The sequence below is a fragment of the Ochotona princeps genome, chromosome 1 (assembly GCF_030435755.1).
Source record: "Ochotona princeps isolate mOchPri1 chromosome 1, mOchPri1.hap1, whole genome shotgun sequence".
NCBI classification, from domain to species: Eukaryota; Metazoa; Chordata; class Mammalia; order Lagomorpha; family Ochotonidae; genus Ochotona; species Ochotona princeps.
Genome location: NC_080832.1, coordinates 7,791,471 through 7,819,050, shown reverse-complemented (window position 1 = coordinate 7,819,050; position 27,580 = coordinate 7,791,471). Strand labels below are relative to the sequence as shown.

The 27,580-nt window shown below is 48.1% G+C and overlaps 2 protein-coding genes across 6 annotated transcripts in view; one reads left to right on the top strand and one right to left on the bottom strand.

The window, feature by feature from the left end:
• SERAC1 (serine active site containing 1) overlaps nt 1–18,107 on the bottom strand; it is a 37,535-nt gene extending 19,428 nt beyond the window's left edge. The window contains exons 1-7 of one of the 2 annotated variants that reach the window (XM_058661538.1): nt 18,089–18,107; nt 9,126–9,217; nt 6,156–6,192; nt 4,615–4,751; nt 3,435–3,524; nt 2,556–2,687; nt 332–453 (exon numbers count right to left, since the gene is read on the bottom strand). In XM_058661538.1, the coding sequence (XP_058517521.1) occupies nt 332–453; nt 2,556–2,687; nt 3,435–3,524; nt 4,615–4,751; nt 6,156–6,192; nt 9,126–9,216 (609 nt within the window). In that variant the 5' untranslated portion in view covers nt 9,217; nt 18,089–18,107. Of the gene's footprint in view, nt 1–331; nt 454–2,555; nt 2,688–3,434; nt 3,525–4,614; nt 4,752–6,155; nt 6,193–9,125; nt 9,218–10,008; nt 10,244–18,088 lie in introns of those variants that run through there. The other variant, XM_004595451.4, reaches the window with a different exon arrangement.
• A 205-nt stretch (nt 18,108–18,312) lies between these two features.
• On the top strand, nt 18,313–26,495 carry GTF2H5 (general transcription factor IIH subunit 5). Of its 4 annotated transcripts, none has more exons than XM_004595452.3 (3): nt 18,313–18,364; nt 18,858–18,932; nt 26,074–26,495. In XM_004595452.3, the coding sequence occupies exons 2-3, from the start codon at nt 18,898–18,900 to the stop codon at nt 26,252–26,254; spliced, it is 216 nt and encodes a 71-aa protein (XP_004595509.1). In that variant the 5' UTR covers nt 18,313–18,364; nt 18,858–18,897; the 3' UTR covers nt 26,255–26,495. The 4 variants fall into 4 exon arrangements, with proteins under 4 accessions (XP_004595509.1, XP_012785341.1, XP_012785344.1 ...); XM_012929887.2 differs by having other exon boundaries at nt 18,817–18,932; XM_012929890.2 differs by having other exon boundaries at nt 18,351–18,425; nt 18,817–18,932.
• Nucleotides 26,496–27,580: the final 1,085 nt, after the last annotated feature.

Genomic DNA, 27,580 nt, shown 5'->3' with positions numbered 1-27,580 from the left:
ATTTACCAACCTACAAATCAGGCTGCTGTAGATTCACCAAGTTTTAAGTTCCACCTGCGGTTGCCTTGGCAGGCCCAGACCAAACAAGTTCCCCAGGCTTCCACAGCTGGCAGACCAGATGTTCTCCACCCCTGGGGTACACACACTCTCACGCCTTACTGCCCACACGGGGGTGGGAGGGACTGACGCTCCCCTGAGAAGCACGATTTCAGCTTGACATGCTCATTTCCACGCTGAGCCAATAACTGCTTCCTGCAAGCTGGCTTTGCACCCAGAGTAAAGATGACATATTAAAGTACTGCTCACTGTCTGGATTGCCTTATTTACTTACTTCCTTTAAGGATGGCAAAGGAGGTGGTGGGAGAAAAAAGCGAAGATCAGTCTCTTTGCTTCGTGCCAAACCGATAAGCGTCCTGGCATCACAGGCTTGGGCCACGATCCTGTACTGGTACTCTGGGGCGAAACGTGAGGGCAGCAAATCAGCTCACGCTCGTGCAGGACTCAAAAAGCAAACTCTTTGAAAATGTTCTCGTGTAAAATCGCCCAGCTATTTTTCAAAACTACACCTGTGTTGACAGCAAATTAAAGACCCAACCTTTCATAAGCCAGGGCTCCTCCGTGTCTATCCAGGGACCAGGGCCCGGACTAGCTTTGGGGAGCAATATGGAAGCACAAATGTAAAAACTGGTTAGCCACATGAGTTCTTCATTTTCTTAAAAAGATTGATTTATGTATTTGAAAGTCAGAAGTAGAGAGAGAAGGAGAGACAAAGAAAGAAATCTTCTATCTGCTGGCTCACTTCTAGAATGGTTGCGACAGCTGTGGCTAGGCCAGGCTGAAGCCAGGAGCCAGAGCTCCACCCAGGTCTCCCACATGCACAGCAGGGCCCCAAGCACTTGGCCCATCTTTCACTGCTTCCTGAGGCACGGCAGGGAACTGGATCAGAAGTGGAGAAGCCAGGACTCAGACCAGCTCCCATATGGCATGGTGGCATCACAGCTGGCTTAACCTCCTGAGCCACAATACCAGCCCAAAATTACATACTAGCACTTTAAAAAAGAGAGAGATTTATTACAGAGGCAGAGAAGAGGGGCCAATGCTGTGGTTAAGCTGATGCCCAAGGTGCCAGCAGCCCATCTGCTCACCAATTCAAGTGCCAGCTGCTCCATTTTCAATCCAGCTCTCTGCTAATGCGCCTGGAATAGTAGTGGAAAATGGCCCATGTGCTTGGGCCCTTGCACCCACATGAAGGAAGCTCCTGGCTCTTGGCTTCAGAGTGGTCCAGCTCCAGCCATTATGGCCATTTAAGGAATAAACCAGTGGATGGAAGAGCTCTCTCTCTCTCTCTGTAGCTGTGTTTTCAAGTAAATAAATACATCTTTAAAAAAAGGAACAAGTATTTTTAAAAGAAAGTTCAGAAAATGAGTTATAAAAATGAATTTTGATATTTTGTTGCATCAAAATAAATTAGTCTTTTAATTCTATTTTCCACAAACTTCTTTCAAAGAGATTTATTTATTTTTATTGGAAATTCTGATACATAGAGAAGGAGATATAGAAAGATTGTCCACCCACTGGTTCACTCCCTAAGTGGCCACAATGATAGAGCTAGGCCGATCCAAAGCCAGGAGCCGGGAGCCTCCTCCGTGTCTCCCAAGGTGTTGGGCCATCCTCGACTGCTTTTCCAGGTCACAAATTGGATGAGAAGTGGAACAGCTGCGATATGAACCAGCACCCCTATGGGATCCCAGAGCATGCAAGGCAAGGATTTAGTCACTAGGCTATCACACCAGGCCCTTCCACAAACTTCTTCAAGCACCCCTGTTTGTACACAGATAAAACTTGGCTCTGGCTGAAAAGTTATTCAGACACATAGGCCAACAGACAGACAATTAAACATGTCAGTTTTAGGGCTGTTCTCTGGCTGAGGTGTTTTCCTCATCCTTCCCCACTGGAACTGCTTCATAGATATTTGAAAATACTTCTTAAACATGAGTCTATATATCCAAATTATTTCCCTTACTGAATCTAATTCCCTTCTAATTTAGGTCAGAAATCAATAGCCAGGTTTGTGCACTGTGGCACAACAAGGTAAGCTGCCACTCGGCACATTTGCATCCTGTATCACAGAGGAAGTCCTGGCCACTCTGTGTCTCTAACCCAGTTTCCTGCTAATGTACCTGAAGGCAGCGGAGGAGACCCCAGGTACCTGGGCTCCTGCACCCATGTGGGAGACCGGGAAGAAGCCCCCAGCTTCTGGCTCCTGGCTCCCAGGTCCCGGGTCCTAGCTCTGGCCTGGGTTAGGCCCAGCTGTTAAGAGTATTTAGAGAGGAAATAAGCAAACAGATCTCTCTCTGTCTCTCTGCCTTTCAAATAAATATTAAGTCTTTAAAAAGAGAGGAAAGAGTGGGGAAGGAAGGAAATAAACAAGGAAGGAAGAAAGAAAGGAGAGAGAGAGAAAGAGAAAAGAAAGAGGAAGGGCGGGAGGAAGGGAGGGCGCGAGGGGGAAGGGCAGGAGGGCGGGCGAGCCAGAGGCGGCCCTGGCCGGCCCGTACCTTGCCAGTGGTGGGCCTCGGACAGCTCCTGCACAGCCTCCAGGCGCGCAGCCTTGTCATCCAGCCTGCTCTTCCGCAGCAGCAGCCACACAGCACACTCATGGTCTTCCACATCCACTGTGCTAAACGGTTCTTGGCAAATAGAAAAGCCAAGAATCCAGCTGAGGTGAGCAGGCGCGACAGCATGCTCTGTCTCACTTCCGAGATGGGCACTGCCAAGCATGTGGAACTTCCACGGGAGGGTCCGTTCACACACGGGCACTGCTCTCAGGTCAGCCCTAACGCCTGGCTATGATTAGCAGACTTTACCCACAATGCCATCACCATTCCTAAGACCACTAACCAACACCTACCAAAGTCATCCAGCCTCACTCCATTTCCAAATTTCCTTCAAAACATCTTTCATGTTGAAATGTCTTTAGTCTCTTGTAATTCTAACACATTTTTCTACATTTTCTCCTTCCGATGACAATGTTTCAAGACACTAGGTTAGATCATCCGTAAACTTGCCTGTGAAATTCACTTTTTTTACATAATATTTTCATTATGAAAAAGCATGAGAGAGGTATTTCCTAACAAATTTGAACTTCTGAACACACAAGAACAGGGTTTACTGAATCTCAGCATTTACTTAGCTCTCTCACAGTAATACATCCAGAAAGATGAAAAGGATGAAACAGCCAGAGGTGTAGACCCTGGAAGTCAAACCAAGCCTAAAAGTATGATCAATAGAACGTTACTCAATTGGTCATAACTAGAAAAATGTTATTATAGGAGATTTTTTTAAAAAATAATTTCAGGTTGATCATTCAAATGGATTTCAGAGCACTCGAGGTTTCCAAGTTATTTTGCTCCATGTTTTAGATATTCAGCACTTACCAGCAAATGGATTCCGGAAGATCTTGGCTGATACTGCCAAAACTTTTCTCACTGCTTTGTGAAGTTCTTTTCTGGCCTGGTAGAAAAATCCTAAAATAATTGCAAACTTAAATAAACTCTAGATCATACTCTTAATGTTATACTTTAATACTTCAAAGAGAAAGGTGTAAACCATAAGACTTTATTTTGCTTCACAAAAAACTTACAAGATAGAATCTCTGGCCTTTTATTATCACTATTAAGATATTAAGGTAACTAAACCATTTGGGAACTCCAAGCTCCAGATTTCAAAACAGCATTGCTTCTCCAAGTATGGAAAAAGTAAAAACAGAACAGTAACACTAACGTATGCTATCAAAAACCTCTTACCCCTAAGAGAGGATAAGAGGAACCCCAGGAAAATGTCCCTTACAGTCAGCCCATCTTGAACCAACCAGGAAGATACCTTCCCAAGCAGATAAAGCCTGACCACATTAAAGCAAGCTCTAGCAATTATCTATGTAACCAGAATCGCAACTCAACATGCAAGTTCACAGAAACCCAGGAAGGTGATAATAACAACCTCCAGTGTCAGGGCAGCGTGGTGACTGACAGCCCACAGCGAGGGCAGCAGTGGGGCCTACCGCTCTACAGGCAGGCAGTGCTAACAGGCACAGGTTGGCCTGCAGTGCAGGGGCCAGAGATGTGACTCACAGGCAACCCAAACCAGGAAACACTCACCGACTCCCTCAGCATCTGCGAACGAGGACCAAGGTGCCGCCAGGTGGAATGTGCTAAGTAGCAATGGCAGGCTTTCTAGCCTTTGTAGCAGTTAACAGGATGCTGGGTCCCTCTCATGAGTCTGCTTTGCATGACTAAATCCTCTTAAACAGAAACACCCCTGAGCTAAATGACACTCCGGTGTCTGCACCCACCAAGCCGACAGTCAGGGTCTGGACCGACGGACATAGTAAGGTGAGAATTTCAGGTTTAGGCCACAGTAGCCTGCTGGTTTTCAATTACTTCTAGAAGACATGGGTTAAGTAGGAAACCTAAAATGCGGTCTTCAACAATTCTTTCGACTTGGTTTTCCTTAGGCTCGGTGATTCATAAGAGTAGGCTGAAGCCATCTTATTAACAGTTTTAAATGGACACACTTTAGAATTTTTTCACAAAGGTGGGGATACCTTAAAGAACTCACCAAGGTTCTCTCTTTTATCTAAAGAGACTCCATGCAGATAAATGTAAGACTTCATCTTTTCTCTCTCTACCACTTGTGTGTCTAATGTCAATGATTTCTTCAAGGCCAGAACTTCATAGGTGAGAAACAAAGAGCCGCTTAAAGAGAAACAAAAGTCACCATCAGCACGGGATCTGAACCCAGCCAGAGCCAATCTCCTCCGAGCTTCTTGGAGAAACAGAGTGTGTGCAGTGACGTGCAGACACACAGCCCTCCTTAGTGGCAGACCAGGCAAGCGCGAGAAGCCTGGCAGGAGGCCGCCAGCCCACGGGGCATCCCTCCCCAGCTCAGTCCCCCCCATCTCCTCTCAATAGGTAATTACTATTCTGATCTTTATAATAATAATTTTGTTTTTTTTTTTACAACTTTATCAACTACACACATGCATTATGAAGTAACAGAGCTTGGTTTTGCCTGATTCTGAATTTTGTATGAAGATACACTATATTTTCCTTCGCTCAGCCTCGTCTTTGTGATTCATTCAAGTCACTGCATGTAAACACAGCTCCTGCACTGTAACTGCACACAGCCTGTGTTTTACCCACTGCATAGAGACCCCAACACGTGTATCCCCCTCCAGCACAGACATTTAAGACAGCGCAGGTCTGAGTCTATCCCAACACTGCTGTTACACAGCTTACCCGTTCACACCGTGCACATGCCCAGATGGGGACCAACATACTTCCATCCCACTTCAGTCTTACCAGATAATGCCAAATTTTTGCTCCAAGATTGGCCAGTTCCTACTTTTATCACCAGCATGCTAAAGTGTCTGCTTTAGCAAGGTCAAATTTTTACCTAAGGTCAAATTTGAAACATGCCTACCCGCAAATGGGAAAACAATCTTTTCTTTCTAATTAGACTGACCTCCATGCTCCCTACATCCAGACAGAGATGCTGTGCTTCTCCTGGACTCGGCACTTGGCAACGTCAGCTGTCCTGTGCCCTCTCTGACCCGGGGTTTCCACCCAGATGCAAAAGAGTGAGTCAGAAAGGCCAGAGCCCGGCTGGCCCCCAAACAACCTGCATCTAAAAGCTGCTTTTGTGTTTATCCTAGTTAAAAAAAAGTACTGGCAAATACAGTTGCATAGTATCAGGCAATCATTGAACATCTATCCAACCCCCACACAACCCCATCCCCTCTTCCAGGAACGGGCAGCCCCTGCACCTGCCGAGCACACGACTCCCACACTCCTGGTACGGCTTGTCTCAGTCAGCCGCCATCTCCTTCCAGGATAGCTTCATGGCGATCTGAGAATCCCCCAAAATAACTGTGACTACAGCTGCTTCTGACTTCTTCACCCACTCCACAGCTTGGCACGCGAGGTCATGTAAAGGCGCACTGTGCCCTTGCGACAGGGCCAGGTGCCCAGAGTCCTCCCTCATGCTCAGACCCAGGAAAGATCAAGAGCTGACGGCCATCGTCTGTCCTCTCCACTGCCCTAAAGCGCCCTCTGGCACTTCAAACTTAAGCAGAAGAAGACTTCACAGCTGACACTTACCCTAAGATAAGTGATCCAGTAAACTTGATCAGATTTCCTTCAAAGAGAAAGGAGAAAAGCCAATGTGATCATTTGCATTTTTACAAGTCTGGCAGGAAATGGGTAATGGTGTCGGCCTTTAGCTACTTCACACACAACAGGGTAAGAAGCGACTGCATCTTCCTTTTCATAAAATCAGGTGCTGCCCGCATGTGCTCTATCCCCAGACACAGCAACTCAGGCAGGAAGCACTGGACCCAAAAACATTACCTGCACTGCCAGCGTGGCATTCCCATCTCCCCACCCCCCACCAAATCTCCAGAGACCCTGGACCCTGGTCCGCTTCTGGAAGTGCCAGGACTTGAGAACATCCAGGGAGTAGTATGTCTGGAAGCTCACATCCCTTCTCAGTTCTTTTAGTTAAGAATCAACTGAAGATGGACTGGTGAAATATCTCACGTTGCTAAAATCTTCCACCTTGCAGTGCCAGCATTCCAGACGGACACTGGTTCGAGTCTGGACTGCTCCACCTCCTATATCCTGGGAAATCAGTGAAGGATGGTCCAAAGCCTCGGGATGCTGCAACTACATGGGAGACCTGGAGAAGTTCCTGGATTCTGAATCCTTGCTTCGGATCAGCTCAGTTCTGGCCACTGGGGAGTGTTCCAGTGGATGGAAGATCTTTCTGTCTCCCCTTCTCTCTGCAAATCTGCCTTTCCAATAAAAATAAATAAAATCTTTAGAATTAACTGAATAAAGGAATGGGGAGAGGGTGGTGTCTTCCCGTCACTGCTGACACTAAACTATGGGCTGTTGGGTCAAGTGGCCACTCCCAGAGAAATTGGTGGTGGTTGGTGGTGGTGCAGCACCACGGGCAGGCAGGCCCATTTAAAATACAGGTCACAAGCCTGTTCACCAATTTTTCTTTGGAATTTGGAAAACATTTTTTGTTATTTTTTTTTAACTGCAAAGTCAGTTATACAGAGAGGAGGAAAGACAGAGAGGAAGATCTTCCATCCGATGATTCACTCCCCAAGTGAGCCGCAACGGCCAGTGCTGTGCCGATCTGAAGCCAGGAGTCAGGAACTTCTTTCTGAGTCTCCCCCACGGGTGCAGGATCCCAAGGCTTGGGACCATCCAGGCCACAAGCAGGGAGCTGGATGGGAAGTGGAGCTGCCGGGATTAGAACCGGCACCCATATGGGATTCCGGTGCATTCAAGGTGAGGACTTTAGCCGCTAGGACACCGCACCGGGCCCTGGAAAACATTTTTTATATTAAAATCAGTAATAATCACCTTCTGGCAGAGTGGTAACTGCCTATCCAGCCTGATTACCTGAAGTCGGCTTGCTCCCCAGCAGCCCCCCGGGGCATCTTCGGAAGTATCTGGGGCACGGAAGGCACACAGCCTGCTCCCCTAACATGAGGTAAACCCATCGCTCATGAATTTGCTCTGCTAGTGCTATGAGAAAAGCTCCCTTCTCTGTCCCTACTTCTCCTTTTGTCTTTAGAACACAGAATCGGAATTTTCTGGATGAGAAGGATTTATCCTAAAAGCAGATCGGTCTTCAAAATGACGAGGAAACTCCATGGGAGCAGGGAGTCCATCAGTCAACACTGCCCTCTGTACCCCCCAGAACAGAACCTGGCACGTGGTAGAGGCTCAGCAGCTAAATCCTCGCCTTACACATGTCAGCATCCCATATGAGCATTGGTTCATGTCCTGGCTGCTCCACTTCCATCCATCTTCCTATTTGTCGCCTGGAAAAGCAGTAGAGGTTGGCCCAAAATCTTGGGATCCTGTACTTGTATGAGAGACCCAGAAGAAGGTCCTGGCTCCTGGCTTCAGATCAGCTCAGCTCCGGCTATTACAGCCATTTGGGGAGCAAACCAGATGATGGAAGATCTTTCTCTCTGTATCTCCTTCTCTCTGTAAGTTTGCTTTTCCAATAAAAATAAATCTTTAAAAAAATTTCTATTTATTAGAGCCAGCATGCTCAACAGATTAATCCCCCACCTGCAAGTGCAAGCATCCCGTGGGATCCCCGCTTGGAGTCTCAGTTGTTCCACTTCCAATCCTGCAAAGTTGGTCTAAGTCCTTGGGCCCTGCACCCACGTGGGAGACGTGGGAGGGGCTTCAGGCTCTGAGCTGCGAACCTGCACATCTCCAGCCACTATGGTCTCTGTTTCTGTCCTATAAATCTGTCTTTTGAATAACAGAAATAATAATAAAGGAATCCTTAAAAAACAAATAAAAGAAATAACAATGCTCGGGGAAATAGACAGTTTCATTCTTCCATTCCACAAATGCCATTTTTTAATTTTATTTTTATTTTTAAGACTTTGGGCCATCCTCAACTGCCCTCCCATGCCACAACCAGGAAGCTGGATGGGAAGTGGGGCCGCCAGGACAAGAACCGGTTCCCATATGGGATCCTGGCATGTGCAAGGTGAGGACCTTAGCCACTAGGCTATTGCACCGGGCCCAGACAAATGCCATTTGATCACCTACTACACACCACATATAATAATTAGGACCTAACAGTATAAAAGGTATTGTCCTGTCAAGTTGTGCAGCCTTGAAGAGGAAGTTGAACTCTCTGGAATGACAAGTGGCATGTGGAGCCTGGCCCAAGGCATCAGGGGAAGCTTGCTAAGAGGAGGCCAGGCCGCAGTGTGCAGAGCAGATCACAGCAGGTGCCAGCCCCGACAGCACCAGGACAACCTCCCTCCCCCTCGCCCACCGCAGTCCTAGAGCCCAGCACTGTGCCTGGTTTCACAAAAGCTTATGCAAAATCTGTTGAGGGAGGAGGCAGTACTATGTCAGCTTAGAAGGAAGACGGAGGTCTAAGAATACAGAACATGGATGGGCCTGGGCCTGCACAGCTGATGTGTAAACAAATCGGAGCCTTTTCGGGGGCTGAGTGAGTTTTGTGGGTTACTGTGGAGCCAGCCGGCATCCTGTCACGCTCCCGTAAGGAACTGCACTCACGGATCTCTGTCCAGCGCGTGGGAATGCGGAGCGAGGCGGTGGAGCTGGCGACGCTTCGGCAGCAGACGGCGCAGTAGGCAGCCAGGGCCATTCTGTGGAGGGGAAGAAGCACTCAGACTGAGCATCTCACTAAACATCAGCACTCTAAGAATGTGCTGCCATCACTGTGTGGCCCACAGAGGCAGGCCTTACAGCAGCAGAAAAACCTCTCCAATTTAAAACAAAAGCATGCCTTCCTTAAAGGAAGAAAGGATGTGTGTGTGGTCAAGGTGCCAGTTAAGACACCCACAGCTCACGTCAGAGGACCCATGTCCGATCCCCAGCTCCCGCCTCGGCCCACGTCGGAGGACCCAGGCCCAATCCCCAGCTCTGGCTGCCAATCCCAGCTTCCTGCTAACACAGACCCCGGAAGACAGTAGTGATGGCTCAAGCGGCTGGGTTTCTGCCACCCGTGGCAGATCTAGACTGAGGCCCAAGTCCCAGCTGGGCCCCCCAAACACTGCAGGCATCTAGGCGTGAGCCAGGGGATGGGGTAAGTGCTCTGTCTCTCAATGAATAATTTTTAAAAACCTGAAAGTAGATTTATTAGAATGACATTTTGCTTGTACTTTGATTATTCTTCAAACTGTACCCAATTCTGAAGCAATGAGGATATAGGAAAATACAGATTATTAACCAGAATATGATGACATTTAAAGATTAAATGCCTCTTGAAAAAAAAAACACATGCAGGGGCTGCTATTACAGATAAAGCCGCTGCCTGCAACGCTGGTTCCCGCAAGGGCCCCAGTTTGTGTGTGGGCTGCTCCAGCTCCAATCCAGCTTTCTGCTTCATGGCCTGGGCAGCGCAGCAGAAGGTGGTCCAGGGGTCTCTGGCACTCATGTAGGAGACCTGGATGAAGCTCCTGGCTCCCGGTCCGGCTTGAGCCAGACCTTGCCACTGCAGCCATCTGAGGAGTGAACCAGCGGACAGGAGCGCTCTCCCTCACTCTGTAAACCTGTCAAACACACGCAGACATAAACATTTACATCCACATCTATGTATGTTTATCTCTGGTGACTGAAGGTCCCATAGGAACAAACAGCTCTAAATGAAAGATGCACGTAGGACCAGCAGAGGTCCTCCGCCTTCGCCAGCTGCTTCAGGATGGCACCCAGCACTGCTCAGTCTCTGCAACCTCATTATGAACTGCTGGCCAACTCGGTCCCCAGCTGAGGCTGATCTGAAGGATGGGATCACATCTAGAACAACTCGGTATTCTAGAATCCTGTTAGAGTCCTGTGACACTTGCGGTCACGGAATTGTTACAAAGCAATACAGGGGACCAGGAGGATCCCAGGTAAGAAATGATTCCTTGGTTTGGGATATTAGACCAGTAGAAAAACAAAATAAAAACTCCAGCAGCTTTCTAGAGGTTAGGAATGGGAATTACTTGCTATACATGAATAAAAAATGCTCGTTAGAAATAACACACACACCAAAAGAGGGTTTCACTTGTTTAATTCTGATTCTATAACAAAGATGGGTGACTAAGCCAACTAGCTGAAACAACAGGTAAACATGTAAAGGTAACTGTTGCTTTTTTTAAAATAAAGATTTATTTATTTTTATTGCAAAATCAGATGTACAAAGAGGAAGAGAGACAGATAGGAAGATCTTCCATCTGATGAGTCACTCCCCAAGTGACCGCAATGACCGGTGCTGTGCCCATCCAGAGCCAGGAGCCAGGAGCTTCCTCCAGGTCTCCCACATGCATGCAGGAACCCAAGGCTTTGAGCCGTCCTCGGCTGCTTTCCTAGGCCACAAGCAGGGAGCTGGATGGGAAACAGGGCTAACGGGATTAGAACCAGTGCCAATATGCGTTCAAGGCGAGGACTTTAGCTGCTAAGCCACATCCCCAGGGTCCAAGGTCACGGTTTCAAAGGTCATTGTTATTTCTTTTCTCTTTGATCTAATGGGCTGATTACTACCACTTTTCTATAAGAAGCAGATAACGATAGAAATGGGTCAGCATTGTAGCTTAGCCCATTAAGCTGACACCTATAATGATGGCATCCTTTATAGGCTATGGTCTGAGTGCCAGCTGCTCGCCTACTAACACAGAAGACGGCCAGTGCTTGGGCCCCAACAGCCACATGGGAAACCCAGCTGAAGCTCATTCCTCTGGCCTGGCCTGGCCCTGGCCACTGTGGATGTCTGACCAAGCGAATCGGTAATTGATAGATAGAAGATCTCTGTATCTCTCCCTTCTGTAACAGTCTTTCAGATCAATAATCTTTCTAAAACAAATTAATATTTCTTTAAGAAACGATAAACACACTGTAATAAAGTAGATCTTCATAAAAACATGGCAGAGTTAATGTTCAGATTTGCATTTTAGCTTTCGCTTCTTGAAAACTGTGCTAGAATTGTAGGGCAAAAATGTGGGCTGCTTCTCCGACCTTGACCCCCTACCAGAGAAGGTCAATGGTGAAGCACAGAGCTAGTCCTCAGGGTAGGGCTTATTAATAAGCTCTTTCCTGAGCTTATTAAACGAACCTCCTCCCTCAGTTGTCCTCGCCCATGGCCTGGGTAGAATTCTGAGCACACCCTTCGCCCACTCCCCATCCTCTTTCCTCGCCCACACCACAGGCCTCAGCAAGAACCCCTCATTCTGAATTCGCTCTCAGTTGCCCCAAGCATAGAGGCCTGGCTCTTCCCAGGGTGTGCAGTCACACCACTGGCCTCGATTGCTCAGTGCAGCCCACCCAGTGCCCACTGCTGCCTCCCCAACACACCGGTCCTTTCTCTACTCTCCCATACCCCTCACCCGAAAGGCAAGTCCTCTGCTCCAAGTGGACAAGAGGTGACCGGGGTCGCCTCTCTTTGCCCCCAGACCGCTTCTACAATCCATGTATACACAGGCCTCTGACCGCCACCTACAGCCCCCTACAGATCATCCTGCACCCAATTTTACTCGAGACAGGAACTCTATGAATCCCTCACCCCTCCCCCATACCTACAGTCAGAGCCCAAACAGAAACTAAAACACAAAATTACAAATACCTACGAACTAATGGGAAAGTTATTTAAAATGGGAAACCACTTTTAGTTACCAGCGTATCAGAAATACAGTATGAGATCTTTTGGGATCTCATAACCAGGAACACCAGCCTCCCCCTCTCCAAACCCAAGCAGCTGACTAGGCTCTGGAGTCTTCAAGCCAGCACTAGATGGGTTAGGGTGGGACCTTGGAAGGGGCAGCTGGTAGGAGGCGTTAGGTGACTGGGGCTGCGCCCTGAGAGGGTAGCTCTCCCAAGAAGGAGATGTGCCTGCAGTTCAAGTTGGGTCTAGCTTCTCTCTCCCTGTGGTCATTCCTCTGCACCTCTCACATTGGGGTTCCACGCCAGCGGAGACCATGGGGTCACCTGACAGACAATTACAGCCTCCAACCCATGAGCCGAACTAACCTTTTTCTCCACGGAAAGCTCCTCTCAGGTACTGGAATGTCACAAACAGCTGGCAACTGCACTCATGTACAAAAGCTTCGGGTTAAAGCCAACCTTCCCTCTAGACCTTGAACATGACCACGGCTGGTAATCCCCACCCCTAGAAAGAGAAGGACCAGAGGCCCCAGCTGCCAACTACACAGGAAGGCCTCTACATGGGCTGCCCCGGCCAGACTCCAAACAGGCCTCGGCCTGCTCCCTTTTCAGCTGTGAGCAAAAGGTCTTGTCCCTTCCTGCAAGCCAAAGGCAGACGGTCTACATCTCATCGCCTTGCTCCCAGGGTCCCTGACTTACCAGTACTCTCTGCTCTCCTTAATCCCCTCTGCTCTTTCTAGGGGAGAAATGCTGGTTGTCCACTGTCTTCCCATCAAAAGCAAAAACAACCAAAATACCCTGAAAACTACCCCCCTTAGTCCAACAGTCCTTCTAGCACCCAGCTTCACCTTCCCCGCACAGGAGCCCCGAGCGTCTCGCCCGAGGTAACACACACCTCAGGCCACTCTGGGTGTCTTTGCCCTCACCTGTCCACCTTATAGCCTTGGCCTCCCCACTCTGACATATTCTGGACGGACACTCCGCCTCTCATGGCTGAACACTCTGTACACTCCTTCCCATTATTCATTCAAACACTGCAAAGCAACTATTACTATCTGGGGAAGTGAATCTTCCTCTTTCAAACAAAGAGTTTTTTAAAATGCTATATAAATTAAGAACAATATCATTATATTCCCAAATGAGAAAGCGCTGTAAACCCCATCTGAGGGCCAGCCTTGTGTCCTGGCAGTTTGAGCTGCCTCCTGTGGCACTGATGACTCACACTAGAGTGCCAGGCGGAATGTGTCGCAAACACCGAGCCCGGTTGCTAGAACCAACGCCACGAGTTGAGAGAATGGATACTTGCAATCAAGCGTTTATTCAAGCGAGCACACACCAAACTGGATGGGGGAAGCCAGCAAGAGCGCCCTTGACTTCGGTCTTGCGGAAGTCTGCTGGGCCTTGGTTCTGGCCTAGTGGGAACCTGCTGGGCCTTTGGCTCCGGTCTAGTGGGAGCCTACTGGCTTTGATGGAAGCCCGAGAGGTTTGGCTCCGGTCTAGTGGGAGCCTGCTGGCTTCAGCGACTGGGAGCAAGGCATGGCTTTTTATACAATTCAGTGGGTCAAGCAAGCAGTCGTTACAACGTTTTGATTGCTTATTACATGTTATCTATCAATAACACTTGCTTTCTCTTAGTTCTGAGAAACATGGTTTTTTACATATTTATCAAGACACATTTTCTTCTTCTTTTATCATTTTTACATAACTTGTTTTTTATGACATGCTTACGTACGTTAGAGCTTCTTAACAGGAATGATGAGAGAGGGCTTAGTACATTGGAGTTTCTTGACAGGAGTGATAGAAGAGGTGGCCCCATTTCACCAGTAGTTTAGGAAGATGGAGTCACCTCTGTTCAAAAGCTCCAACATACATACTATATCCATTATTAAATCACAGCATAATTTACATAAAAGGTCTATTATTATAGCTATTTCTGGGTCATCAATCCCAGACAAAAGTGTACTAATATTAAGGATATAATTAAGATTATTGATAATATTACTACCCATAATTTCCATAGATTCATTTTTATCTATACCCATATTATTGATGGAGCAGTCTAGATGCAGATGGGAGTAATAAACACTTATAAACAGACTGTTCCTATCAAAGTGCTACTCTGCTTCCAGCCTGGCTTCCGGCCAACGCCCAGGGACAGCACAGGAGACAGCCCACAGGCCTGGGTGCCCACCACCAGGTGGGAGACCTCCATGCAGCACCAGGCTCTCAGCTTGAGTCTGACACAGCCACGCCTGCTGCAGCCATGTGGGATATGAACCAGCAGATAAAGAAATCTCTTTCTCATCTCTGTCACTGTTTCAAGGAAATCAGCCCTAAAATAATAATAAATAAATAAAATCCTGAAAAGACTCAGTTCCTAGGAGTTCTAAAAAATCTTGTCTCATCTCTCTGCATAGGTATTTTATCTAATATATTAATTCCATTGTATTTTGAATTATCCCAAAGGAGGATACTTTTTAAAAATAATTTTGTGGTTTTCAAAACAATTTTTTTTAATTTGGAAGCAGATTTACAGAGAAAAAGAGAGGGAGAGAGACAGAAGATTATTCATCTGCTGGCTCACTCCCCAAATGGCAGCAACAGCCGGGACTGGGCTAGGCCAAAGCCAGAGGCCTGGAACTGCAACCATCTCCCTGGCAACATGAGCAGAGTGTTAGAAGCAGAGCAGCTGGGACTCAAACTGCCACTGCACTATGGGATGTGTGTGACAGGCAGCAGTTTAACCTGCTACCATGCCAGTCCCAGGGGTCTGATCTTGGTAACTTCTCTCTTTCATCCATGTTCTTGCACGGCTACCCATCCTCAACGGCAGCTTAAAACATCCTTCCTAGGCAGAAGGAAAACCTCGGGGGATGAATGGCGGTGATGGTGGCTGAGCCTGCACGCCACTGAACCAAACGACACTATAATCACACATCTAAAAATGAGTATAACGGCATGTGTCAAGCTTAACTCACAACAAAAAATATGAAAAGTTTCTGAGCGACAATGCAGTCTCTTTCTTCTGCTAGGTATCCTGCAGGCATCTCTTTCACATTCAGATTTTTAATCCAGCTCGACAGGGCAATTGCGGGGCATTAAGGAGGAACGTGCCGGAGGCCAGCTCCAGCCAAGCTCAGAGCTCGAGAAGGGTGCGTGGAGTCGGCAATAAGGAAAGACACGGACACTGTCACTTGTTGCCCTCTTGCTACAGTTCAGGAAGAAGCTGTCCTTTTTATTTATCTAGACACATCACAAGCCTCTGCACAAATGTTTGATTTTACTATCTTTACCTTCAGAACTAAGCCAGCATGCACAGATGTTCAATTAATTAATTTTTACTTCATTTACGTCAACCAGGTGCTGTTAAAGATAATTCTGTAAGTTACTATAATCAGTTTCTTCAAAGCAAACCATTATTCATTCTTCAATAGTAGCCATTAGGCGACAGCTAGGACTCCAAGGCCAAGGCACAGGTGGTCACCTACTAATTAGTAATACATTCCCACTACATTTCTATTTCCACCACTCATCTATCACTTAATGGGAGAAATACATCAAAAGGGAAAAAGCATAAAGATCTAAGACAAAAAGTTTCAAGCATTAAATCCCCCTACAACTGCAGGCTCTACAACCTCATAAACAAACAATAATCCAAAGTATATCTCTGTGATGGTTGATAGAATCGCCCTATATTTCTTCTAGTTAAAAAAACTATGAAAGCAGCTAAAACAGCTACATTTTCTATGCTCTAAAGAGTTGCAAGGACAGGCTAACCTTTAAGGTCACAGTAACTATCTTTTTTGCCATAGCAGTTTCTGCTCATACTCCCTTCACTTCCATTAATTTGTAAAATTCTTGTCAAGCCATTTCTCAGAAGGAATGCTACATGTCTAGTCCAGATTCCAGGGCAATAGGTATGCACAAAATAAAGTGTCCAGAAACGGCTTGGGCTTAATTGTACTCCTGTGAGCAGTTAAAGGCCCACTCACCAGAACATTATCAAGAACATTAACTCCCAAGTTCACGTTGGTTGCAAAAGCCATCTTATAACGACAAACAACAATGCCTCAATAGATTACAGAATTTTTAGTGGGGTGCTTGAGTGTCCATGCAAAAAGGGGGTGAGACTGTGTCCAGATGGTCAGAGAGACATCCACTGAGCCCTGCCAACCAGCTGGAAGCTCCCCCGGGCCCTGCCAAGCAGGGGAGCTGTTCTCTTCACACCTTTGTGCCATCCACACCTACTGCACGACCCCCAGCAGGAATGTGATTTTCCTTAATTCCACGGGAGTGCCAAGACCCAGCCCCTCCACTGAGGAGGTTATGCTTTCCGCCTGCTCTGCTAGAACACTCGGTCCTGTCCTGAGCCCCCACACGCACACACACGTCCTTCTGGCTCTTTCTCCTGCCCCAAGAAACTGCTTTTCTACCCCCAGCCAACACTGCAGTCTTAAGGGTTTCAAAGCTTGGAAAGCCAGCCAGAAAGAACTTCAGCTTCCTTCTTCCTCTAAATCGACCCAGCTATTCTTGGTTTTTGCCTTTTCATGCAAATTTGACATTTCACGTTTCAGGAAAATCCAATATGGTGATTTTAACTAGCATGGCACTGAAGTTGCACCCTAGAGATAACCTACTACCTTTTGACACTGTGCCTTCCCACACCTGAATACCACGTATTTCTCCATCACGCAAGTCTCCCACGTGTTGCAGTCATGCATCATTTTCTCCTTACAGGACTACACAGCTTTGGTCTGATCTACTTCCAGACACCTCACAGTTGCACAAGTTGCTATGACTAATATCCCTTATCTATACTAAAACTCTCAGCAGGTGGCTGCTGTAATTTTAAAAAAACATTTATTTATTTTCGTTGCAAAGTCAGATATACAAAGAAGAGGGGAGACAGAGAGGAAGATCTTTCATCCACCGGGTTACTCCCCAAGTGGACGCAAGGGCCAAAGCTGAGCCAATCCGAAGCCAGGAGCCAGGAATTCTTGCGGGTCTCCCACGTGGGTGCAGGGTCCCAAAGCTTTGGGAAAACATCCTGGACTGCTTTCCCAGGCCACAAGCAGGGAGCTGGATGGGAGGCGGGGCTGCCGGGATTAGAACTGGTGCCCACATGGAATCCTGGTGCGTGCAAGGAGAGGATTTAAGCCGCTAGGCTACCACGCCGGGCCCTGGTGTGAGTTTTTTATTCAAAGTCTTCCTATGGCTAATTGTAAACACTCTCCAAAACACCCCCTTCCAGCCATTATCACACAGCACATAGTCCCTTCCTGCCACTATCATGGATTCTAGTCTCTCTCCGCCTCCACAGACATTAGTCACTCCTTCACCTATTATACCCCAGAAGTGCGGATGACGGTCTGGCACACAGCAGGTGCACAAGAGTATGCTGAACAAGCAGGTGGGGATGTTTAAAACCGGATGCCTGGGATAGAAACGCCAGGAGAAAATCGGGTTTTCCAGTGAGGGGGTTAACGAAAACCAGTTCGCTCTGAGCAGTGGAGCTGAGATTACTCAGGCATCAGCCCAGCGCCTGGAAGGCAGAACACTGTCCAGGGCAGAAGCAATGGGGGCTCTGAGGGGGCAGTGAGCAGGGCAGCGGGACGCCTCCTAAGAGACCGAGTGAATGCAGGTAGAAAGATCATCCACTTCCCCCGGACAAGCGCAATGTAAATATCTCAGGCGCTGAGGGGAAAAAATAAAAACACCCATCTCACCAGGTGACAGCACTGAGCGCGCGACCCGTCAGACCACAGCGGCAGAGGCCGCCGGAGCGGAGGTCCGAAGGCACTTCCCGCCGGGAGTGACCGGCAGGGGCTTCGTCCCCCGCCCCGCTCCCCGGGCCTGGACCACCGCCCTCCCAGGCCTACCTGGCGGCCTGCGGACACCGCCCGCCCCGGACGCTCGCGGGGAACCGCGCAGCCGGCGGAGCGCCCGTCGCCTCCGGCAGGCCACGTGATCCGGCCCCGCCCCCGACGCCCGCGGAGCCACACCCCCGCGGCCCGCCTCCCGCTGGCGCGTTCCTCCCCCACGAGCGCGATGACGTAGGGCAGCGCAGACGCACTCTGTGGGCGACGTCTTTCTGAGCCGACGCACTGTGTGGGCAGAGGTACGAGGCGAGCCTCGAGAGGTTCCGGGCGAGCGAGGTTTGTGGAAGACTGCAACAGGCCGCGGGAAGATTGGGCGGCGGAGGAGGAAGAGCCGGAGGTCTGGGTGCTCTAGACGCAGGGATGCCGGACTCTGTCCGCTCCCCCCACGCCCATAGTGTAGAGGGCGGGCTAGGGGGCGCAGCTCCTGTCTGGAGTGGGGTGGTTGGGCCCCCTGTAATTTTGCGGGTCCTTTGCGATTCTCCCCTTAAGATCTTACCTGTTATTGCTGTCTCGAGTGGGGAACTGAAATACCAGCCCCCTTTTATCTCTGGGTGGGTCGCCCTGGGGCGCAGCTCGCTTCCCTGGGGTTTTTATTGGCCTTGGGTAGAATGGCTAGTTAAGATCCGTGCTTTCTTAACAGTCCGATGGACCCAGTTCTGTTCAAAGACTGTATTTTTCCACTGTTGTTAGTCCTCAATCCAACGGTGAACGGTTGTGCCTTGTTTCAGGATAGGATCAACCTGACGATTCTGAATTACCTTTTCGTTAGCTTTCCCGAGATCACCTGCACCCCTCCTGGCTGGACAAAGATGGTCAACGTGTTGAAAGGAGTGCTTATAGAATGGTTAGTAGTTTCGATACTTCCTGAATTTTCAGTGTACCTGTTGTAACAGGATATACACATAAATTGTTCTAAAGTCAGACCCCTTTTTAAGATCATGTCCATTGTGTAACTTTTCTAAGTAGGGAGACGGGTGTTTGGGCAATGTCCGTGTCTGTTGCAGTCAGGTAGGCAGCATTGAGTCCCAACGACTTTTGAACAGGGGCGGTGTATCGGCGAAATCGGTCTGATGTGAACAGCAGTTCCTGCATTTTCTTCGAACCATCTGAAGTTGACTAGAGTTAGGGCCTGCAGAATTCCAGGACCTTCATGAAGTCTTTGTTACAAACGCATCTTTGAAAAGAGAAAGAACCAGCTGGAGGTTTCTTGAATTCCCCCAGAGCAGTCTAACTTAGAGGCTGCCAGTCACTGGCTTAAAATCCAAAGTGCAAACTCAGTCTCTCATCAGTCACTCCGCGGGAGCCCTGATCTGGGCACCTTTCTATGCCCCTGGATGGGCCGTTGCATCAGTGACAGTACTGTTACTGTGAGGTTGCGCAGGGCTGGGGAAGGGACATGGACAAACGTGGGACGTTTAGAGCAGCAGCATCGAATAGGAGCAGAATGTAAACCACATATATGACTTTGAATTTCTTAGTGGCCACCTTAGAAAATAAAATGAAATGGGTGAAGTTACTATTGTATTACCCCACCATATTCAGGATATTCTTTTAACTCATACTGAGTCTTCAAAAAAAAAAAAATCTTTAAAGGCCAGCGTGTGTTCTGCTTTTGCAACGTATCTCGGAGGTCAGCCGTTGATCCAAGTGCTTTCTGGTGGGGTGTGGCTTGCAGACCCCGTGCTGGGTAGTGCAGGTTTGGAGTGGGGTGTAGGAGACCCTAACAGACAGTTCAGAAGCAGAGGCCGGGATGTTTCCTGGAAGTGAGTTCGTTGTGTCCGGGAGTGGATAGGGTGGGTGCTGTGAGGACGGGGGAGGCCGAGAGCTCTTCCAGAGGAGTGGTAGGAGGATGCCAGGTTCCATTAGTGCTGCATGCTCCTTGGAGGATTGTCGCTGTCCCGCAGCGATGGACTTGGTGCACAGAGCCGATAGTAACACGCGTGGACTCTGACTGATGGTCAATAAGCAAAGTTTATTAGTGGCATCATATGGGATAAGGGAGGAAGTATTGAGCTCATCAAAAAAACCCATCAACTGTTTCTATACTCTTGTTTGGAATGCCCTTTGTCTTGTATATTCCACCAAGTGTTCTCACTCACATGCTGTCCACTCAACTGTTATACAAATGACATCCTATCAGGTATACAAAAGGTATCCATTCGCTTATTATCAGACAAATATTGTCCAATCAACTGTAATCCTGTTCTCGCTGACCTTCTAGGGTCACAGTGTCCTACAGAGAATACCGTTCCTTGGGCTGCAATGGATGCCTTCAGCCACAGCTGATACCAAGCCATGTTTCATGTCTTCCCTGTGTTAACTAACTTAACACACATCGGGGCCATAACTTTTGCTGTTTGAGGTGGGGGTAAAACTAAGGTCAGTGTCTTTCACTCTTGCAATTTCATGAATAGAAGATTGATTCTTAACCATAAATGGAAGCAACGCAGCACTCTGTGTGTGTATGTCCTTGGTAAATGTAGACCTTTTCACCTTTTCGTTTAAAGGAAACATTTGGCAACTTCTCTTTGTTACATCCAAGTTGCCAACCTTACTACTGTTGCCCTTTGAGTCCCTCACTAAGTAGCCACCTTAACTGCAGGGCAGCAAAGGGTACTCTGATAGCTTGGTTGGCTACAGCATGACTGATGGGCAGATGGCCTATACCGCGTGGCTGCACTGGGCGTTCCACGCCCCTGGTAGGACAGAGCGGGGCTGGGAGAGATTTCATCACACAGAATAGTGCTGACAAAATTTAAAACTTATGAATTACTTATTCCTGGAATTTTCCTTTCAATAAATCTGGGCCACAGTTGACTGCAGATAACCACAGACTGCAGAAGGGGAGAGACGGGGGTGGGGAAATGGAGATTTGGGGCGGTAGTTGCATTGTGATGATAGATGGCGGTTGGTGGGTGAACAGGGATGTGTGTGGTAAGGAAATCAGAACAAGCCCCCCAAGAGAAGGGTAATCCCCAGGAGAACCAAGGGGCCTGAACTGTGGCTCCTGGCAGTGCTGAACGCGCTATTCCGTCACCTTTGAAGACCTACACAGGGTGTTAGCTTTCAGGGTTTTCTCCCCCTTCCCAGTTCTATTCGCTCTTCACCCGTGAGCTTGGTATTCGCTTTCTCTGTGGGTTTGTGTTTCTACTTTTGCAATGTTTTTAAATTTCATTTATTAGCCCCAAGGTCTTGAGATGAAGGGGTCTCTGCCTAGGATTGATTGAGCCGTTAAAGAGGCACTTGGGGGAAGTACTGTTTCCTTAGATACGCACCTGAACCCTGCAAGCAGCAAAGCCAGACCTAGAGCACCTAGAGCGAAGATACTTTTATAAACTTGGGGCTATGTAACAGCCCAAGATAAGAAGGGAACAAACAGGAAAAACTCTGTCAGCAGCTGAGAAAGTTTGTGTGTAAGCACGGCGTGGAGGTCAGCTGGGATGGAGCTCAAGGTTCCAGTATACAGTATAGAGGCGGTGTTTTTGTGGTAGCTGTGAACTCTCCAAAATTAATCTTAGGATATCTCAGAATTTTTACCACACTTATCTAGGATTTATGGGGAGGTGTGTATTATGAGATAAACATGTAAATTAGCTTTTTGGCTTTGAGATGAGTAAGTAACTGCCAATTACGTGTGAGACCTCCTTTATCACAATTCTCCTTTTTCTGTGGTCTCATGTCCCATCTCAGACCCACTCTTCTGTTTGTCATTGTGGTCATTCTAGAGTAATTGTGGAGTAATTTAGCACCAAAATCACCCTTTGGGCATGATAGTAAGAATTGTATTAAACATATTTTGATTTAAAAATAAACTAATGATGGCTGGAGCTTCGAGAGCAAGCTCCCGAGGAAGCTTCACACTCTGGTGAGCCTTCAGCTGAGGCCTAAGCAGGAGGAGTGCAGATTTGCAATGGGATCTGAAGTGTCTTTCTGAATTGCGCCTGCATCCTTTTGCTCTCGTGGTGTCCGGCCCCTGAATCTGGCCTGAGCCTGGGGGCTGTCATGTTTGGCGTGTTTCCCTGAGCAACAGCGGCAGCTAGAGTTTCCTGGAAAGGCAAACTCTAGGCATGCCTTGGGCACAACAGTCAGACCCCATGTGGGACACCTGCATTCCACTGCCTCTGTCCCAGTGCTGACTCTGTCCCCACACTCGGAGCTGCAGCTGATGGCTCCAGTGCTCAAGGCCCTACCACCCAGGGGGAGGCTTGGTGAGTTCTGGGCCCCCTGGCTTCAGCTTGACCCCGGCCCAGCTCTTGGAGACCTTTGGAGCATAAACAAGCACAGGAGTGATCTTCTCTCCCTTTCTCTGGTTTTCAAATAAATCCAGTTTCTGAAGTCTGCTACATCAGAACTGTCCTGTAAAAGATCTTGGGAAGGTACATTTGAATGTTGGGAAGCAGTGTGACCAACTTCAGTCATAACCAGTTCCGTGGAGAATTATTTTGCATGAAGACTCTCAATTTGATTTTCCCTTTCAAGTTCTAAAGAGTAGGCTGTCCAGTTTTTCAAGAGGACAATTCTGTCTTTTACAAATCTTTCTGTCTCCCCCCCGCCCCGGAAAAAAAAAAAAAAAAAAAAAAAACCACTGTAGGCCTAGTAAGAAGTTTAGTGTAAAGTGATTGGCCAGAGCTGGTGGTTCCTGCCCCGTGTCAGGTGTAGGTGTTGGGCTGGTCCCTGGAAGAGTGCTTTGCCCTCCCTCAGGCCTGTAGTCAGTGGCAAAGGAAGATGTTAATGCCAGCTTCAGCGTAAATCTGCTCATTGTCTCATATCCGCGGATTGCGTGAAGCATGTAGCTGTATGGGAACAGAGACTTGCATGGATCTGAGGTTTGCAAGGAAGGATGTCAAACCTTAGGCCTGTTACCAGTAACCATCTCGGCAAGTTGAGATCTCTTGTGATCACATACAAGATACTCTGTAGTATCTTACCCGTATACTATCCAGGCAGCCAGCAAGATAGGCCTCAGGCTTGTATGGCAGAGGTGGGCGGAGTGGAATAACCAGTTTTGCTGCCTCTTGTGACACCTGCCTCCATAGCAGTGTGCTTTGAGTCCCAGCTGCTTTAAACTTGGGCCTGCCATCCAGCTCACTGCTAACATCCCTGGGAGGTGGTGGGTGACTGCCATCCACGTGCGAGACCAAACGGAGCTCCTGGCTTCTGCCTGGTCTAACCCTGGCTGTTGCCAGCATTTGAACCAGTGGGTAAAAGATCTTGTTCTCTCTCCCTTTCAAAAAATTAAATAGCTTCGCTGGAAAAAAAAAAGTTTGTATGTCACAGTTTAGGCAAGGAGTCTTCATGTGACACGTATGTGAATCTGCCTTGGTTTGTTGCCATGTGTGAGTGAACTCCGTATCTGTGAGTTCCTTTTGGTTGACTTTGAGCTCACCCCAGGTGCCTACAACAGCTGGGGCTGGTACCCAGTTCAGGTCTTCCATCTGGGTGGCAGGAAACCGATTTGAACCATCCCTCACTGTTTCTTGGGGTATGCATTAACAGGAAGCTAGAACTGGGAGCTAGTATTAGGACTTGGCAGCTGGCACTCCAGTGTGCGAGGCAGGCATGTTAACTGGCAGGCATCTTCACCGGTGCCAAATGCCCACATCTGTAATTTTTAACATTCTACAATAAACAAGAAAGCACATCTGAGTATTGTAATCCTGGCCATTTAGGCCCAGCTTGAGTGAATTCAAACCTCAAGCTATTTGGATATACTTTTTCTTTTTTTTTTCCTCTCTGGACTTGACAAAAATGAAAATCTAAGGCCAAATCAAAAATGATTTAATTTAGGGACCCATGTTGTGGTGCAGCAAGTTAAGCCACCACCTGCAACACCAGTGGTCTTATCTGAGCATCGGCTGTTCCACTTCTGACCCAACTCCCTGCTAATGTGCCTGGGAAAGCACATACCGTGTGGGAAACAAGCCAGTCCTTGAGCCCGCACCAGCCACATGGGAGATGCACACAGTTCCAGGCTGCCAGCTTAGTCTGACCCAGCGTGGGCCATTGAGGGCATTTGAGAACTGAACCAGCCTGTAGGAGACCTCTCTTTCTCCCTCTTTGTGGCCCGCCAGCAATGGAATGAGGCGACAGTGACAGCAGCAGATCGTCTGTGTCCTCAGCCCCTTGGAGGCCTGCCTTCTTCCTTTCTACTGTAACAGACTTTCTGCCACAAACGTGTCAAACGCAGCCCTTTTCCCTTTAATACCTCTTGTACCATTGGGCCAGAAAATAGGGTATGTATGTGCCTCTTCCAGAAATTCTGCCTCCCTGGAGGCTGTTCCAGGACAGCCGCTGAGAGCAGCTTGCCTTCCTCCGTGAGTTCAGGGTCTGTGTGGTTGCCTGGCCTCCCCACCTTTGGTGAGCTCACCGCTTTCTGTTCAGGGCTCGGGGCTCAGGCTCAGGCTCAGGCTTGTGGCTCTGGCTGTGCTCGGTCCCTTGCCATGGTGCCTGGATTTTCCTCCTCACCGCTGGACATCCAACTTCTCACTCAGCCTTCTTCCAGTGGGCACCTTACATGTGACATGCCTAAAACCAAACTCTTAGTCTTTACTGAAAACCTTTCTCCCCATATTCCTCATCTCAACAGCGCGCACCCTTACATTTGTTTGGACCAAAAGTCTCTTTGATGACTGTTTCAAAGCTCTGTCCAGCCTCAGCCAGTTGTTGGCTTTCTGTTCACATGGTAGGATTCATCCACTGCCCAACAGCTCCACTCATGCACCCAGGTCTGCATCATCATCCTCGGTTGCCGCAGGCAGTTTCCTCACTGGCTGCTGCCAGCACCTGCCATGCCTCTTCCTGTCCTACCCAGCAAGCAGCAGGGTCCGTGTGTTCTGTCATCTTCAGTATGAGTTAAACCCTGTGACTTAGTGAAAGCCCAGATCTCTAAATCAGACTCTCTGATGTGTGAAGTAAATCCCTAGCGTACATTGTCAGCTCTACTCAGAATCAATGTTTTTACTTGAAAGTTGTAAATCTTACTTTATTATTTTCAGAGAATTTCACACTGCTCCCTTTATAATTGATGTTGACATTACAGTTCAGAAGATTGTGTAAGACTGTGTTTTTCTAAGAATCATGAAGACATGTATTTGAGGTTTATGCTCATGTTTTGCTAAGCCCCTTGCTGTGAGCTGTTGCCCCCCCAGGAATGGGCACCTCTTTCCCCTGGAACCACCCTGCTTACTCAAACTCGAAGCCAAAAGGAGGTGGGGTGGCATGTAGGTCTATGGGTGAGCCCAGTATCCTCACAGTAGATTTTGTAAGATTTTCTTCATTGATAGTGTGTCTCGGGAAGGAAGCTGAGGTGAAGGTTCAAGTCACATGTGAGTGTGGCTGTACACAGTAGGCTTCTTGGCGTGACTACTGAACTGGTTTTGTCACTAGCAAGGTGCTGAACAGCTATTGAAAGGAAATTAATTTTTAATGCACTTAAGGGTGCTGTGATTCTAGGTCTTATTACTTAAAAAACTTAACATATATATATATATATTTTACTTGTCAGTGACAAATTATTCTTTGAAAAAATCTTACCCTGGCCTCTAAACGTGTTTGCTTTTTTCCTAAGATCTATTTTACTTATTTGAAAGACAAAGTGCCTAGGAAAGAGACTGAAGGAGAAATCTTCCGCCCCCGAGTCATACCCAAAGCAGGAACTCCATCCTAGTCTCCCATGCAGGCACGCAGTACTTGAGCCAACCTCTGCTGCCCTCCCAGGCACGTGAGCAGTGAGCTGGACCAGAGCAGAGCAGCCAGGACTCAAACTAACTCTGTAATCCCGGTGCCAGCCTCACTATGGTCTCTTTGTTAAGCTTGCACTGAAAATTTAACTGAAAGGCTGGGTCTGTAAATCCTTGACTCTTGAGCTACAGAACAAGTCAAGGATTAATAATTCAGAATTTAAAACTCATCCTGTAGCTTGTCCATACAGTCCCAGATTTAATCCATCTGTGGTGTGACCGGACAAGGTGTGTTTCTCTCCGCAGCGACCCTGCCATGAAGCAGTTCCTGCTGTACTTGGACGAGTCCAACGCCCTAGGGAAGAAGTTCATCATCCAGGACATCGATGACACTCACGTCTTCGTGATAGCGGAGCTGGTGAACGTCCTGCAGGAGCGAGTAGGTGAACTCATGGACCAGAATGCTTTTTCTCTTACCCAGAAGTGAAGATGCCACGGCCTGACTGCTTGGGAATTGCAGGCAGCAGTGTGGAAGACTGACCCCGCCGGGTTCATGCGTTCCCTGGGACTGATAGATGCAGGCACTTGCTGCAGCAATGACCGTGGGATCGTTGATTCGGGAAAAAGCCCTGAACAGATTGGTTGTGCATTAGAATTAACAAAACTCTGACAGTTATCTGTGCTTGGTTTTTATTGTCTTTTATTAAAATACAAACCTAAGGACAGGATTCTGCTGCTGCCTGGACTGCCTGTGTCCCACGCTGGAGTGCTGGTGCCTGCCTCCACTTCTTCCTATCCAGCTTCCCGCTGGAGTCCAGGAGGCACCTGCTGATGGCCAAGTCCTTGGGTCACTGCCACCCACATGGGAGACTGCCTTTGACCCAGCCCATCTGGGGAGTAGACCAGCAAATGGTACATCTCTTTTCCTCCACCCCCACCTCTCTCTGCCTCTTCAAGTCTCGCTATATAAATTTAACAGGCACGTGTTTGGCCTAGTGGTGGTGATGCCTCATTTGAGCCCCAGATCTCCTAATCCCAGGTTCCTGCTAATGTACATGGCCAGAGGCAGCAGGCGATGGCTCAAGTGACAGTTCCTGCCACCCACGTGGAAGCTCTAGCTGGCATTCCTAGCTCCTTGCTGCTTCCTGGCTTCCTGGCCCAGCCCTTCCCGATCATTAGAATCATTTGAAATGTGAACCAAGAAAAATTGGGGGCTCTCCCTCTCCATACTAGTCTTATACATTAAGAATATAGTGGAGGGGCTAGCACTGTGGCTTAGCACATTAAGCTGCCACCTGCAAAGTTGGCATCCCATTTGGGTGCCAGTTTGAGTCCTGGCTAGCTCCCTGCTAATTTACCTGGCAAAGCTGCAGATAACAGCCCAAGTGTTTGGGCTCCTGCACCCACGTGGGAGACCTAGAAAAACCTCCAGGTTCCTGGTTTCAACCTGGCCCAAACCCAGCCATTGCAGCCATTTGGGGAGGAGAACCAGTGAATGGAAGATAACCATCTCCCTCCCTCTGTAGCTCTGCCTTTCAAGTAAATAAATTAACATATACACACACACACACACATATATATATTAGGAGAATTAAATAGTAGAGGCAGTTATTATGCAGCAGAGTAGGCCAGCACTGTGACCTCCACATCCCCAATTGGCTCCGTTTGATCCTGGCTGTTCCACTTGTAGCCCAGCTCCCTGCTAACGCTCCTAGGAAAGCAGCAGAGAATGGCCAAGTACTTGGGCCCCTTTAAAACAATATGTGTGTGTGTGTATATATATATATATATATATTCATATGTATATATATGA

Excerpts from the sequence above, each read along its gene's own strand:
- GTF2H5 (XM_004595452.3), top strand. The coding sequence starts at position 18,898 with ATGGTCAACGTGTTGAAAGGAGTGCTTATAGAATG. Across the intron at positions 18,933-26,073 it reads AAAGGAGTGCTTATAGAATG|CGACCCTGCCATGAAGCAGT; the intron begins GTTAGTAGTTTC and ends TTCTCTCCGCAG.